Consider the following 16712-nt stretch of genomic DNA (forward strand, 5'->3'; position numbering starts at 1 on the left):
GGAAGCATCCCACTAATGTGCACTTTACAGTGAAGGAGCTGGTACCAAGAGAAGCAGAATGCTGTGGTTGTGATACTGAATCCTCGAGGAAAACCCTTCTAAAGTAAACCTACCTCATCTGTACTCCATTTGGAAACTTTACTGGCAGGGATTCCAGCCACACTTGGAAGGAGCTTGCTTTGCTGTTCCCAGCGCAAGGGTAGGCATGGGATTTGGAACTTGGAAGACAAGAAAACTGGCTGAGGAAGAGGCTTCTGGCTGCTTGGTTCTTCTATGTCTATAAAAGATACAAAGAAGCATTAAATCTCTCAATGAATAACAAGATCAGTCACGATAAAACATCCTCATCATTATTGACACATGTACTTCCACACAAAAAATGGTTCTGCTTTACCTGTACTGGTGTAAAGTACTGCAATTTCCCTAGGGTGGACACATTTATATAGCATAAAAATGCTCTGTACTGATATAACTATTCCTGTTCGGGAAGGGGGAACAAACCATACTGCTATACAACACCTTTATACCGATATAACTGCATCCACACTAGGGTTGCATCAGTATAACTATTTTGATTAAAAAAAAAATCGTACCCCTAACCGAAATAATTATGCTGGTGCAAAATCTGCATGTATAGACCAGGCCTTAGTTACTCCAGTTTTATGGTGGTGTAATTTCGTTAAAATCAGATCTGCACCGGTAAATCAGGCCTATTATTTCCATGACACACCATATTTATGTCTAAGAAAATATTTTCAGCTATTCTCAGTGTTTTTCACAGAAAAATAAATATCTGCAATGGCCCTGCAGTTCTGCTTTTTAGTTATATACTTCATTTGGAAAATGTGTTTAATTCCTCCATTTGGAGGTTTGTTTTTCACGTCCATTTTCCTTTTTCCATTAAACATCCATAACTCAAACCAGAACAGTTCAGTACTTGGCTCCCTCAAAGGCAACCCAGCTTTGAGGTTGGCCAGAGCGGCTGAGTGCTGTGCAATCTGGAGAATTATAGCGATTATTAATTTGTGTCTGAGGCGGGGGTGGGAGGAGAGAGTGGAGAGCAGGCCTCAAATGATGGTATTCTCAAACTGAACACAAGACACCAGTGTTCATTTCAAGCAGGTCTGCATTCTACTTGGAAGCACAGAAGGAACAAACTTGTTAAAATCTCAGGCACCAAACACTTCCCAATTGCTGAGTGAAACTAATCTAGAATTATTTTTTGAATGAAGGTAGCACACAGTGAAATGTAGTTCCACTCCGCATCTCTAAACACTGTTTTGTAATCACTTGTGTCTCTACCACTCTGCATACTATTCCCCCTTACATTGTGCAATCTTTCATTGTCTCTCCAGCCTATTTTCACCTTTCCTGACTGGTATTTCTATTATTCATTGTCTTTATACTATTCTCTATCAGCGCATGCGCCAAAACTAAGACTTGTTCCAAAATTCCAAAGCTGAGGTCCCAGTACCACCACCTGTTCTGAACCAGAGAGAGAGAGAGAGAGAGAGATCAACATTGATAGTTAAGGTTGCCTAAAACTTTCTATTAAAAGCCTGTTTTCAGTAGCTTATAACTGTCAAACTTTAACTGTTCCAGCTGAATTTTTTCCATGCTGAATGTCTGCAGTTTCAGAAAGTTTCAGCAAAAACAGTTCAGCTGTTTCTAAAACAGAGGATGGGGGGGGGGGGAGGGGAAGGTAGTTTTGCTAACACTAATTCCCCCTCCCCCTGCAACTATTCTTCACAGCATTCTAGTGCCTCCACGCTTTGGAGCTGGAACCTGAGATTTGGTAGGGGGACAGTGCTAAAGTTAGGTGCCTTTTGCTGTCTCCATGAAAATACACCCCCATTTTACAGAGTTGTAAGACTCTGAAAATTGCCATTTGCACAAGCTCAGTAAAGCCTGTAGATGCTTGCTGCCAAAATCCCCGAACATTTCCTCTATACTGAGCAGAAGAACTGACTAAAAATTTTCTATCAACTGTTCCTGACAGAAAATTGGGTTTTCAACACAATTAATTTTTTGGGGGGGAAATGCCTGTTTTCCATGAATTTTTTCTTGTGTGTGTTGAAAAAGTGAAAACTAATTATTGATTTTAATATGCTGACACTGTGCCTCATGAGAGTTGCAATTCAGGTGCTTCCTGTTCCTACTCTCTATGGGCTGGACTCCCCCGCTGGACTTCATTTCCCTGGATGTACTACAGCTATGTGACTACCACGATGCATTCTCTCTCCTAACCCAGAAGCTGGGATCTGCTTAATTCTGACACAGCCTAACATGTGAAAGGCTGACATTGCAACCTTAAGGTTTTTAATGTAGTTTTATGTGTTTGTATGTATGTGTGTACACATGTATTATAGCTCTTTACAAATCCTTAGAGAACTAGATCCTTTCCCTGCAAAGTTTATAGCTGAATACAGGCAGGGGAAAAATAATGCATGTGAAAAGTTCGTTTTGTTACAGGTTGAGTTTTACTGGGAGTGGCAACAGGTTTGCTGCTGTTTTATTTCTCTTACATTCAAACTCTCTTATCGATGTTTGAATTTAAGCTGTACCTCACACACCACAGACACTGATGATGGCCTGATTGCTAGAGCCTTTTTCTCCGAATCCCTTGGCATATAAACTAAACTAGCTTGGATTCCCCTTGCACTCAGACTCTGTGAGCCACACGTATAGGTGACACTAAGTGTAAATTACATCCTAGTCAGTGTAAATCCAGGTAAGGTAGAATTTGTCTACGCAATGTTGGAACCAACCTAACTGAAGGTGTGAATTGCAACCAATGTAATTATTTTGGTTCCATTTACCATGAAGAGAAGCTCTAAAGCTAAGGGAGTCTAAAATGCTGTAACACGCACTTTGAGGGTGTAGACTCCAACATACATTCCCTCTCGTGTTCCTTAGGCAGACTCACCTCTGAATTATGCCCAGTGTCTCTAGCTGTCTGTAATCTAGTGGTTAATAAGACATCTATCTTGAGCCCTGTATCCACAGTATACACAGTCTTCTTTTATGCAGTATTTTTACTAGATTTCCATTTAAGTTGATAAGAAATATTATGACAAACTTGCCTTGTAAGAGAATTGTTCAAAGCTTACAAATTTGGGGAAAAGGAAGATTCAGTCACAAACTCTTGCCAGGTGATTTGGTAACCAGTCCTCCAATTGAGTGACTAAGAAGCATCAAAAGTAGGATGAGAGAGATGACACCCTATACTTCTGTCCCCTCCATTCCCTGGATGCAAGCTGGATTCCAGTTCTTGTTTCTCAGCCCGCTGGTAGCTAGCTCCATGGAACAGTGCAGGGAGCATGTGCTGCAATCAAATTAACTGCCTCTAGTGGGGAAAGCTGGAGAAAAGAGGCTACTATAGGCAGGTGTCATCATGGCAGAGTAGAGAAAGTAAACAACACACTGGGTGCCTGGCTGCAGCAAAATGGTGAATTCCACAGCAGCTTGGGAAAATGCCAAATGACACAGCCAGAGAATTGCAGAGTCCACTGGGCTCTGGTTGAGATGAATGGTGTAACTCCTCTCAGAGATATTGTTTCAGGATTTCTGCAGAAGCAGGCAGATGGCATTCAATCAGTTTATGGGGCTCTAGTTTTGTTATTATAGGCTGAGATTTCAGCTTCTATGTCAGCACAAATTCAGATACCCCTGTTACTCCATCATGAAGTGTCGTTATAATACTCAGATACCTACTCCCTATCTGGGCATTTTTAGTAAATCATGCCACAACATTACACAAATAAAAGAAGAAGGTGAAGAAGAATAGATTAAGTAATTAAATATAGATGTTAAGTAATAGTGTCCTCACTTTACAAATCTAATTCTGCAGAATCCTCTATAGAAAATTCAGACCCTATCAAGCTCCTTTGGATCACTTTGTTGAAAATAACCAAGGACTCAGAAAAAGATCAGTACTATGGGTTCTGTCTTGTGCTCTGCCAATTAGTCTAGCAATAATTAATTACCAAACCACCTTTATATAAGATCTTGATTTGGGATTTAAGCATTAATTAGCACAGTGCTGATAATGCAAATACATTATGCGCAAGATTCTCATTACTGCTCCAGCGCCTTCACACCACTCTAAAATCCCTAGCTCTGGCCGTGGGAGGATTCCTCCACACAGGCATTATGGCAGGACTCCAATTGGAAGCCCTGGGGCAGGAGGCATGCCACTGGATACAAAAGGGGCATGCATGTCAGAAGAAGGGTTTCAGCATCAGTACTGTAGAGATTCTGGGCAGTATTGCAGCCCAGAGGGGAACCCTGTGGGGCTGCTGTAATTTAGATACATCCATAGAGCTGTCTACATTAATGCATGGGCCCTGGACTAGTCCACAGTCAGTGGAGTGCAAAAGTGGCTTAATGCTAGGGTGACCAGATGTCCCGATTTTATAGGGACAGTCCCAGTATTTGGAGCTTTTTCTTATATAGGCACCTATTACCCCCCATCCCCATCCTGATTTTTCACACTTGCTATCTGGTTATCCTACTTAATGCCAACTTGGCTCCTCCACCCCTAGGCTGCGAGTTCTTTACTGCTCCTTTAAGAGCGCAACACAGAATCTCACACTATGAAAATAAAATATTTCAGAAATCAATTTTTTTTTAAAAGAGTATCAGTTTTTTATGATGGAGCAGACATGGTCTTTATTTCTTTAAGCTGACTGAAAAGACACCCTTTCATTTTACAAGGCTGACCCTTGCTAATTCACACTAACTGCCTCTTTCCACGATATTTGAGAGCGAGCAGTTTAGACAGCAAACAGTGACTAAAGTTGTGGTGTGGAGTGAAAGAGACTGTAGTCCTGCAGATGTGTGTCTTCCACAGGCACCAACTTTCCAAAGTGCCGGGGGGTGCTTGACTCCTGGCTCTGCCCAGGCCCCGCCCCCACTCCACCCCTTCCCCCAAAGCCCCACCTCTGTCCCGCCTCTTTCCACCCCACCTCTTTCTGCTCAGTTCCGCCCCCTCCCCTGAGTGCGCGCTGCGTCCTCGCTCTTCCCCACTCCCCATCAGAGCCTCCTGCCAGCCGTGAAACAGTTGATCCCGGTGGGCGGGAGGCACAAGGAGTGGGAGGCGCTGATCTGTGGGGCCCGCTGGCAGGCAGGAGGCGCTTGGGGGAACTGATATGGGGGCTGCCAGTGGGTATTTAGCACCAACCATTTTTTCCCCATGGGTGCTCCAGCCCCAAAGCTTCCACAGGATTAGCACTTATCTTGTTTTGGCCGGTAATCTGTTTACAATTGCTACTGTGTAATCCAGAGTAAATCTATTGAAGTCAACGGCTTTACTCTATATTTATGTTAATTTAACATTTAGGCCCTCAACGGATAGGGCCTAAATGTTAAATCTCTAGTCTCTAGGATAGAAGACCAGAGAAGTCAGACTCTTCTCTGACTTCTACCAATGTAAATCAGCAGTAACTTTACTGAAGTAAATGGAATTGTACCAGTGTAAAGCTGGTGCAAGGTAAGACTTGATGGAAGGGATGTATAATAACTGAGGCGGTGTCCAAAGGAATATTGCCTTATTTCATGTACACTCTCTGAACAATGAGGACAGAAATAAAAAATGAACAGCTGCCTCATTCATGGTGCACTGTCCAACCTACCAATTGGATGAGGTATGAAATAATGTTAAGTAATCATGAATGTAAGGACTATGACTGGAATTTTCAAAGGGGCATAACTGGATTTGGGGCCCAACTTCAATTGAAAGCAAATGGGAATTAGGTGCCCATTTCCTTTTCTTAGGTCCCTTTGCTGCTGTGTGGGCAACCTTAACTTTGGCAAACCCTGATTCTGAAGTGCTTCACTTTGCATCCTTAATATTCTTTCAGTATAGTTTTTTGGTGGAGTAGATATATTTTAAATTTATACAACTCAGCATGGGCAATCAGCTATTTGCAAACTCAGCGGAAAAAAATAATCTTAAAAAATGATACTTTGTATGCCAGTATTCAATTCAGAGCTCATTTTTACAGCTGTGATAAAGTGCTAGGCACAATCTTCTCTGACCACAAGATGACAAAAAACACAGGCGTCAAATATGCTGCTGGTATAAAAGGGCACAACTCACTTGAAGTCAATGGAATTGTGCCTCCTTATTTCAACAGTGAATTTGGCCTATAAGCTGAATCACAAAGTAGTAGCACACTTTGGCTTTTATATTGCAGATCTTAGTGCCAGACATAAAACTACTGCTAAGTTACCTCTAGTTTCATTTAAGGTTGACAGTTCATTTTCTATCTCCTCTTCTTCACATTCTTCCTTCTTAGCAGAGTCCTTAGCTTGCTGCCCTCCTCTGAGGAAAACAAGGTGTTCAGTTTTTATTAACTTACATTAAACCTTTTAAATGTGACAAATGCCATTATTAACTTTATTACAGTCCATGTTACTTACACGAATAACACTATACTATAACCATAAAATGCACCAAAAGGTTTTAAAGAGGCTATACTCCCATTGATGCAGATGTTTAATAGTCCCTACTGGCCAAACTCTGAAATGGAGGCTCAAAAAGGATGTAAATAAAACTCTCATATGCAAGTTTGTTGTGTTCAAAGCTATAAATCTGATCTGAGATTCCACAATGCAAAACATTCAAATTAAGATAGGTACATAGGATTGGCAGGCAATGCAATTATTAAGTAGGTGTTGCATCACCTCAAACGCAAAAGAAAGTTGCTCAATGACAAACAGACCCTTTTTGTCTTATCACAGGCCTTGTCTACATAATAAATGCTTTGGTGGTATACTTTCATTGGTTTAGCTATATTGGCAGAATCCCCTAGTGTAAATGCAGCTTATGCTAACAAAAGGAGTTTTTCTGTTGGCATAACAATTCAACCTCCTTGAATGGCACTAAATATGCTGACAGAAATACCCTTTTATTGGCATAGCTGTGTATAGATTGGGGGTTTTGCCAGCAGACCTATACTGCCTAGGGGGTGTGGTTTCCCCCCCCGCCCCTGACTGACATAACTATGCTGACAAAACTTTGTAGTGTATACTTGGTCTCAGAAGCTATTTTTAAAATACATATAAATATTTTGGTCTTAAATTAGACTTCAGGCAGATGGGCACAACTTCACTGACATCAGCAGTGTTGCACTTGATACACTGAAAAAAATGGTACAAGTGAACTTAGCGGACTAGAAAAATCTACGCCTTATGCTATATTAGAGTACAAAATAACTAGGGGCATTACAGCTAAGCGCAATGCAAATATGTACAGCAAGAATTCCATGCTTTGGCACAAATGTAAAGAGTTGCTGTAGATTTCAAGCTTTTATTTATTTATATAAAAATTAGATTTCTAACTCTGTGTGCAGAGAATGCCTTATGAATATAAACTGCTGCAGTACACGGACTGTACACACAAAATGAAAGCTCTGAGAAACACATGACTTCCCCATTTATCTCAATGGTTGTTAACACTCGAACCTTATAGTGACAAAGTACATGCCAACTTTTAACTATTTATCAGAAAGCCATTCTAGTAGAAATATCCATATAGTGGGCTTTATCCAGTTTGGTTAAATGCATTACAATTAAAGAATCTCAGACTTATTTTGCAAACTGGCTCTATTTAATCCTCAAATTTGAGTGTTCATGTTTCTTAATTGTAAATATTTTCATAGCTGAGTACTTATTATGTTAGGTTTCCTTCGCAGCTGTGAAAGTGCTATAAATCTACCTTAAAATTATAATTGCCCAATTTCCTAAAATATGCTTTTGGGTCCAATCCTGCCAACACATTTATCTATCTTCAGTTTTAATCTCTTGATCATTCCATATGAACACTGCAGTTTTCCCACACATTAAAGTTCAGAAAATACTTTGTAAACCAAAATTTTTCTAGTATAAGTAATTGTTTGTACACGGGATACCTAGGATTGTAACTGAAGGAAATGGAAGTCAGCTTTATGAGTACCAGTTGAAGATAGTATTGAGTCCGTTATCTGAGGACTAAGTAAAGAACCCTTCTTATATAAATTTGTGGATAGAGTTCCTCAAAAAATACCTCAGTCAAGAAAAGGACTACCTGGAACATTAAGCCATGAAGAGATATAGAGAGAAAATTCTATACGGACAAGGATTGAGTCAAACATAATTAAATCCACAGGGGCTCAACTGCAAAATTGAACACATATCTGCATATGTACTTGAATGCACATTAACCAGAATTACTAGCTATTTGCAATTACTCGACACTCACAATTACTGGCCATATGAATGCATAATACCACTTTCATGCAAAAGTATTATTAAGTAAACGCACCATTACAAGCATACACTTATGCAAACAATCATGTTTTAAAAACATTTTAAAAAATGGAGTGCCGAAACTAAAAATCCCACAGTTCTGATGCACATGGGCTATTCCCCTCCTGTCTGTAGTTTCCGGAGGTGGTTCAAAGCTGCAGCACAGCTTGTGCTAGCCATGCCCCACCCCATCCTGCCTGCCGCCAGACGATTCATTCCAAAGCTGTAAAACAAACTCTTACAAAATTATTAGTAACAGTAACTTCAGTGCCAACTAACTATGAACAGTAGGCCACTGCCTGTATGGTAACCATCCAAATAAAATGCTGACCCTTAGCTCTGAAGCCATCCAAGGTGGCTGGAATTGTGGGAGATGCTGCTAGCAGAATATTATAAATTTTCCATTCGGCAGCCCAGCATCTCCCACAATTCTGACATGTATGAGAAGTAGTGATCAATGAACAGGAGTAGGGAAGGATAGAAAAATGAACATAAGAAATAGGAAAGACCTACCCTTTTGTAATTGCTCATATGGCAAGACTATGTGTGGACCATCAACTGCAGTACCTTCCTGCTAAAGGAGACCTCTGCAGAGACAAAGTCCACTTCATAGTATCTGATAGAGGTGTTAATCGATGCCCACGTGGCTGCCCTGCAGACCTCTGTGGTGGAAGTGCATGCTTTTTCAGTCCATGAGGTTGCCATGGATCCTGGGCAGAATGAAGAAAGTCAGAGACTCAAAGGCTGGTTACAGGCTTTCAACACCAGTGGTAGGTCCCACTTCGGGAAGATCGGTCTGACTGCTGGTATGGCCAATCTGATTGCTTTGAGAAATCTGAGGGTTTCGCCAAGGATCCTGAGGGTCCTGTGAGTAGTACACTACTTAGGGCTGGATACCAGGTGTGCTATGGTGCGGTCGTGAAGGCCCTTATCCACACTTTCCTGAATTAAGTCTGGAGTGGCTGGAATCTCATTGTCCCTTGGATATTCATTGTACTCTTGGCACCATGAACTGAGCTTGGTCCACACAGAGGAGTACTTTTTAGTGTGGAAACTCTTGGGTAAGAGCAGAGTCTTGATCACTTTGGAAGACAGCTGCACTCAGCCTAATGCTTCCTTTTCAATAGCCAGGCTGTCAGCTGAAGACTATCTGGGGTCTGGATGGAGGATTGGGCTATGGAAAAAAGATGTCAGGTCTCAATGGAAGATGAAACGGTGTTTCAGATTTCAATTCTATCAGATTGGAGAACCAGGATGCTCAGTATAGACTTAACACTATCACTCTTGCTGCTTCTCAATTTATCTTTTGGATCACCATTCCTAGGAGAGAGAAGGGCAAGAAATGTGTATAGTAGGTTTTGCTGCCATCTGTCAACACAGCATCTGACTCCATTGACTTGGGGTCTGCTTCTCAAGTGAAGAATTGTGGCTGTTATTCATTCTTGCATTTGGCAAACAGGCTGACTGAGGAGAGACCACGTCTGCAAAATCAGAGTGAAGACTTCCTGGTTCAAGTATCACTCTGAGTAGTTGACTTTGTACCTGCTTTTAGTTCTGCTCCCCTTTTACATGTATTGTCTTTAGTTAAGGGAGAGTCTTGTCTGCCATTCCATAGTCTCCATCACTTCTTGTTCACCCTTGGTTGTGAACGATGGTCATGTTGTCTGGCTGACAAACCAAGACATGGTTGCCCTCTAGGTAACTCTAAAATCTCAACAGAGCTTGTTTGGCAACTGTGGTTCCTATCCCCAGAGTTACAGATATCCTACATTGTTCTTGGTCCCAGAAGTGCCCCTCCTTCCCAAACTGGCATCTATTGAGAACCTGCAGGCCTCGAAGGCATATGGGAAGACCCCTCTGGATGGTCCCTGGGACTGTCCATCATCTTAGGTGATCCAGTCTCTAGATTTGCATGTATACAGAGGAATGGTCCCATACTCTCAGAAGAAAGGCCTGGAGACACTTGGCATGTGACTTCATCTATGGGGAGACCCATATGTGCGAGACCAGCAGATCCAGTGGCTAGAGACACTGAGCTATGAATGGCCTCATGCATTTGTCCAGCATGAATACCAGATCTTCTATAATCTGTCTACTGTCTTTCTCCGCTCCAACTCTGTTTATCGAGAGAACTAGGAAGCTTTTCCTGGTGTCATTGCCAAGCCATGTGCTTGGGGAAGCTAGCCAGAGTCCTGTGAGCTCTGCTTTGCTGCACCTACTTAAGTCTCTGGGTGGGGAGGGTGGATCAAAAGGCAGAATCTTTGTCATGCTGAGATTTCCTTGGAAGCTTCTGCTCCAGATTCTCCCCACCCCGACAGGGTCACAGTCTCTTCTTGGATACCACTGGTGTTGGTAGCAACCAATGGATTGCTGTGCTGGCTTTGACCCCAAAGGTTGAGGCTTCTCTGCAGCATCGGCTACTAATTTCTCTACCATTTCCCTCAACAGTTCCTCACCTGTAGGTCTGGAAGCACAAGATATCCATTAGGATGAGTGAGGACTATTCATTGGCGTAACATAACATCCTTGTAGCCACCAAGTTAGAATCCATTGCTTATCACAAATCACATCAAGAGTTTGACCAAGATAGGACCAGAGATGTCTTACTTCAAGAAAGGATCATACTCCTAGAAGATGAGCCGCTTGTAGGCTTTCCTTACTAAATATTAAGAAAACCCTTTGGTCTGAACAGTTATAGCTGAGGCTGCAGAGTGTGCCACTCTTGTGGTCTTTGGGATCTTTTGGAAGGAAGTCCCCTTCTGAAGCTGTGACTAGGTCTTTCACTGGTGCAGCTACTGCTGCTCCAACCGTAGGCTCCTCAATATTTTTTTTATTTACATATATAAACAAATATCTTAGTTTAACTTTTGGTTTAATCAGGTGTCCTCGTTGGATCTTATGATGCCCTCAAAGGAGGCAACAACGGGAAGACATATCATCATAATGCTTGACAAGAAAGATGCTTCACTAATATTAATAAGTTCCTTGCATGCCAATGACTGACCTCCTGTCTTAGAAAAGTTTGATAGTTTTTTTGCATGTGTGCTACTTCATCCCCTGGCTGTTTATGGGGGGGAGGCAGTATATTGTTGATCCTAGTCTGGGAACCACACCAGAGAAGAGAGTTACTGGAACACATCTCAGTTGTGAAAATAGCTTGTCAGCTGTCCCTGGGAGCCTGAAAGGCTGCCTGCTTACTTCGCCAGGCTGGCTAGCACCCAAGTAAGTGCTGTAGGAGCAACCTAGTACCAATTGGAGCTTTACTCAAGAAATCAGGGTAATTCTGAACATGGGAAGGGAATTCTCACTTACCTCTCTGTAATCCCATGAAGGTGCAGCTTTGTGGGGAGTGGAATCCTCATGCGCCTCTGGTCTGCTGCAGGCTAGCGGAAGTGCTCCAGGCTCTAATATAGAGTCAGTCTGTGGAGCAGGGGAGGGGTAGACAGGGAGACCCTTTCCTGCCTTTCAGAGTCTGAGCTCCCTTCCCTGACAGAGCAAGGGTTTATGTCTCAGGATCAGAAGGCACAATTCCCACTCTGTTGCTGCCTCAAAGCTTAGTCCCTTTCCCTGGTGGAGTGAGGGTTCTTGGGCTGAAAGCCAGACAGGCACAATTTCTCTTAGTTTACAGCTTGAGGCAGGGTTGCACAGGAGTCTCTGCATGCCCAGACATACTGCAGAGTTGGGGGGTGAGAGAGGATAAGTGTGGTACAGAGCACTGTGAAAGAGACTCTGTGAAGGCGATAAACCCCAGCAATCAGTCCCTTGGGGGGGAGGCAAAGGAGAAGGGGGTTAACCCCTAATTTTCACCCCACTTGTTTATTAAGATTAATTTAACAACAGTACTCACTGCCTTGTGAAGGACACATTTGCTTTTGCCTTTTTGGGACCCAGAGTCTCTGGGTTTTGCAGGACTTACCTCAGAGTATCATGAAAACCCCCTGATTCATGGTGCAAAGAAGGGGAGCCATGTAGGAGCCCTGCTTCTCTCCCCAGGGATGCTAGGATCCACTTTAGGACTTGTGGGGGGACCCATAGCCCAGGAAGGGTCTTAGCTTTGCAATCTCTTGTTACCCCAGGACTTATCCCCTGGCTCTACTGGATAAAACCCTCCTACTTCTCAGAGCCTCTCCCTGTTCTGCTCTCTCTCTCCTGGTCAGGTTTTTCTGCAGTGGAGTTGTCATAGAAATTTCTGTCCGTTCCAGCTGAGGAATAAGGAGAGACGGACACAACTAGCCAAGCAAGGAGCCCCGGGAGGGGCGATCCGTTTATTTCAATTGCAATTGGGTTCAAGCTCATAAGTCAGCAAGAACAAAGAAAACACTTACACCAAAGCATTATATGCAGTTGCTTATGATAATCTATCGCTCTATGATTGGCCAAAATTTGCCATCATTACCATACATAATTAGCAAGCTACATGCATCTGCCCCTCTTATGACCCCTTATTGTTCATCTATTTGCCCCCTCCTCCTTGCTTATTTTGCAAACTAAGTGGTTAGCTATCTACAGGACGCAGGCACAGAAAGGTCCATTGTCGCCAGGTTTGGAGTTTGGCTACATTTCCTCTTGAAGGAACTTCCTGACTACCTATAGCTGACTCTGCATTTTGTCCTTCTTCTTTCTCCCATGTGTACGTGACAAATTTGCCCCCTGGCAGTTAAGTAGAATCATTTTATATCAAAGTCGAGGCTACTTGGGGTGACAGCGGCCCCAACATGCCTGTCTGACTCAGAGCTGTATACCTTAGGACAGGCAGGATTGGCTAGCTGGGTACAGGCTGGGCATGTTTTACCTTCTGCCAGCCTTGAGAAAGCTGGCTCACATGCAGTGCACCTTTTGGAGTTTGCCCAGTGCTTGTACAGCTGCTCTGCCATGCCTGAAAGGGGGGCAGAGGAGCTTGGTGGGGAAGCGTGGTGAGGACAGAAACTGCAACAGAGTCTCCAGGAGCTGTGACCATTGTGTGGCTCAGATCCTGGACCAAGAGGAGGAAAGGAGGCTTGAACATAAACACACTTTAACTGCCCCCAAAACACCTACAAATTACAAACAGAAAAAGACAGGAGCAGAGCAAACCACCACTTGACTACTGCCACCGAGGCAGAAGATTTGGTAGGAGGCAGGAAAGGGGAGCATGTCTACCATAGGCTATGTTGCAGCTTTGCACAGCCTCCAGAAACTGCAGACAGGAGGGAAATAAGTCCATTCCTATCAGAATCGTGGGAGATGCTGGGCTGCAGAATAGATCCTGCTCTGGATATGCTAGATTACAGAAAAGGTGTGGATAGATGGCCAAATGCAAATGATCATCAAAACTGTGATGAGCTGAATGGTTCACTCAGACACATGCTGTGGAATTGCCAGATAGTTCAAAGTGTCTGGCAACAGGTTATTACCCAGTTTAATTTGATTTCCTTGATACAATGAAGAGACAACGGATTTATCCAATGTAGTCACAACTTCATTAATTCACAAAAAATAACATCCTAGAAAAATGGAAGGCAAAAGAACAAGCCGAACTTGCTCTTCACTACAACAAGCCAACTGATCTATCTTGAGAGAGTCTCTGTGTAAAGTCACAGTTTTGTCCCTTTGAAGAAACATGGTCTGCTTTGCTAGAATTATATGATTAAAATCATGTCTGAGAACTATACCTACATATTAGCACAGATCATTCAGGATTGAACATGGAGCTATTCTCTGTTCTGCCCCTCTTTTTTTTTTGTCTTGTTCTTACTACTTAAATTCATTTGCTACGTAAATTCACTTGAGTGTGTTATTTATCTATAGCATGCGAATTATTTTCTCTAAAAATTGCATGATGCCAATAAAATATATATATTTCAATATCACCTTAATAAAAATGCACATGAAAGAAAACAACTGATTGAAGGATATTGGAGGAATGCATATTGGAGGAATCTGAAAGGTTGTTCCAAGGGGAAAAAGTTGCAGATTTTAAAGGTGCAAATAACAATGTTCTAATGAACATTTTAAAAAAAAAATATATGGATGTTTAGGAGAAAGGGAAAGAGAGAAAGTCTGAAAATTTCTAATGGAAACAGGCTGGAAAAATCTGAGCACTAGGTGATCTTAGGTGCAAGATCTGGAAAGAGGTATGAAAAATCTTACGGGAAGAATTTTGGGAAAAAATAGACTGATCTATGTGAAATAACAGTCAATTTTATTTATTTAAAATAAATTAACTATAAAATAAACGTGTTAAACAATTTATTCATGTTTTAATAGGCTCTGACTGAATTTAATTCTACAAGCTCCAATTTTCTTTTTACCAAGATTCTCCTAAAATGTCCATAGAATCTGTGTGGAGAAGGACATTCTACAGACTTTTGGTTAATTTCTGACCACAGTTATATCGGGGGAGGAGAGGGATGTTTCAATTTTGCCTGAAGCATAAAGTTTAAACTACTATTGAAAGAGGAATATTGAATTAGATGGCCAAATTGGTCTGTTCAAGCATGGCAATTTTAATATCCCTATCTAGTCATTTAATAATATTGTGTAAATATTCTTTCTTCCTGTGAAAGAAAAATAGGGAGAGATTAAGGAATCCAACATAACATGGCATTCCTTCCTCCCCGTCCTATATTTTAAAAAAATATATGTAGGGCTGTCAAACAATTAAAAAATTAATAACAATCAAGAGATTAAAAAAATCATGATTAATCAGCTTTAATCACATTGTTAAACAATAACAGAATACCATTTAAATATTTTTGGATATTTTCCACATTTTCAAATATATTGATTTCAATTACAACACAGAATACAAAGTGTACAGTGCTCACTTGATAGTATTTTTTATTACAAATATTTGCACTGTAAAAAAGATAAAAGAAATAGTATATTTCAATTCACCTCAGACAAGTACTGCAATGCATCATCTCTTTATTGTGAAAGTGCAATTTATAAATGGAGTTTTTTTTTGTTTTTGTTACATAAATGCATTCAAAAACAAAACAATGTAAAACTTCAGAGTCTACAAGTCCACTCAGTCCTACTTCTTGTTCAGCCAATCGCTAAGACAAACAAGTTTGTTTACATTTACGGGAGATAATTCTGCCCGCTTCTTATTTACAATGTCACTTGAAAGTGAGAATGGGCGTTCGCATGGCACTATTGTAACTGGCGTTGCAAGGTATTTACATGCCAGATATGCTCAACATTTGTATGCTCTTTCATGCTTCAACCACCATTCCCGAGAACATGCTTCCATGCTGATGACTGGCTCTGCTCGATAATGATCCAAAACAGTGCAGACTGACGCATGTTCATTTTCATCATTTGAGTCAGATGCCATGATTTTCTTTTTTGGTGGTTCGGGTTCTGTAGTTTCTGAATCACAGTGCTGCTCTTTTAAGACTTCTGACAGCATGTTCCACACCTCATCCCTTTCAGATTTGGGAAGGCACTTCAGATTCTTGAACCTTGGGTTGAGTGCTGTAGTTATCTTTAGAAATATCATCTTGGTACCTTCTTTGCATTTTGTCAAAACTGCAATGAAAGTGTTCTTAAATTGAACATGTGCTGGGTCATCACCCAAGTGCGCCATAACATGAAATATATGGCAGAATGGGGTAAAACCACGAAGCAGGAGACATACAATTCTCCCCAAGGAGTTCAGTCACAAAAAAAAAATGTGTTAATGAAATTAACAAGCGTCATCAGCATGGAAGCATGTCCTCTAGAATGGTGGCCGAAACATGAAGGGACATACAAATGTTTAGCATGTCTGGCATGTAAATACCTTGCAATGCCGGCTACAAAAGTGCCATGCGAACACCCGTTCTCACTTTCAGGTGACATTGTAAATAAGAAGCTGGCAGAAGTATCTCCCGTAAATGTAAGCAAACTTGTTTGTCTTAGCGATTGGCTGAACAAGAAGTAGGACTGTGTGGACTTAAAGTTTTACATTGTTTTGAGTGCAGTTACATAAGAAAAACATCTCCATTTGTAAGTTGCACTTTCACGATAGAGATTGCACAACAGTACTTGTCTGAGGTGAACTGAAAAATACTGTTTCTTTTATCTTTTTTACAGTGCAAACATTTGTAATAAAAATAATACTATCAAGTGAGCACTGTACACTTTGTATTCTGTGTTGTAACTGAAATAAATATATTTACAAACATAGAAAAACATCCAAAATATTTATAATAAATTTAAATTGGTATTCTATTATTGTTTAACAGTGTGATTAAAACTGCAATTAATCGTGATTAATTTTTTTAATCAAGTTAATTTTATTTGAGTTAATTGCTTGAGTTAACTGTGTTTGAGAGCCCTAATTATATGTTCCATGAACAGATTATGTCCAATCAGCTGTAGCTAGATCGTAAACAGTGACTGTTAGTCATCCGACCAAACATGTAAAAGAGAGAATTAGGGTCTAGCATGCTAATTAA

The 16712-nt window shown here is 41.2% G+C and overlaps 1 protein-coding gene across 5 annotated transcripts in view; it reads right to left on the reverse strand.

Annotated features, from left to right (window-relative positions):
* Window positions 1-16712, reverse strand: part of L3MBTL3 (L3MBTL histone methyl-lysine binding protein 3) — a 158109-nt gene that overhangs the window by 5761 nt on the left and 135636 nt on the right. For all 5 annotated transcript variants that reach the window (XM_034765689.1, XM_034765690.1, XM_034765692.1 and 2 more), the window contains 2 exons: window positions 6234-6325; window positions 114-277 (listed from right to left, as the gene is read on the reverse strand). In XM_034765689.1, coding sequence (XP_034621580.1) covers window positions 114-277; window positions 6234-6325 — 256 coding nt within the window. The remainder of the gene's footprint in view (window positions 1-113; window positions 278-6233; window positions 6326-16712) is intronic.

This window comes from Trachemys scripta, chromosome 3, assembly GCF_013100865.1.
Source record: "Trachemys scripta elegans isolate TJP31775 chromosome 3, CAS_Tse_1.0, whole genome shotgun sequence".
Taxonomy (NCBI): Eukaryota; Metazoa; Chordata; order Testudines; family Emydidae; genus Trachemys; species Trachemys scripta.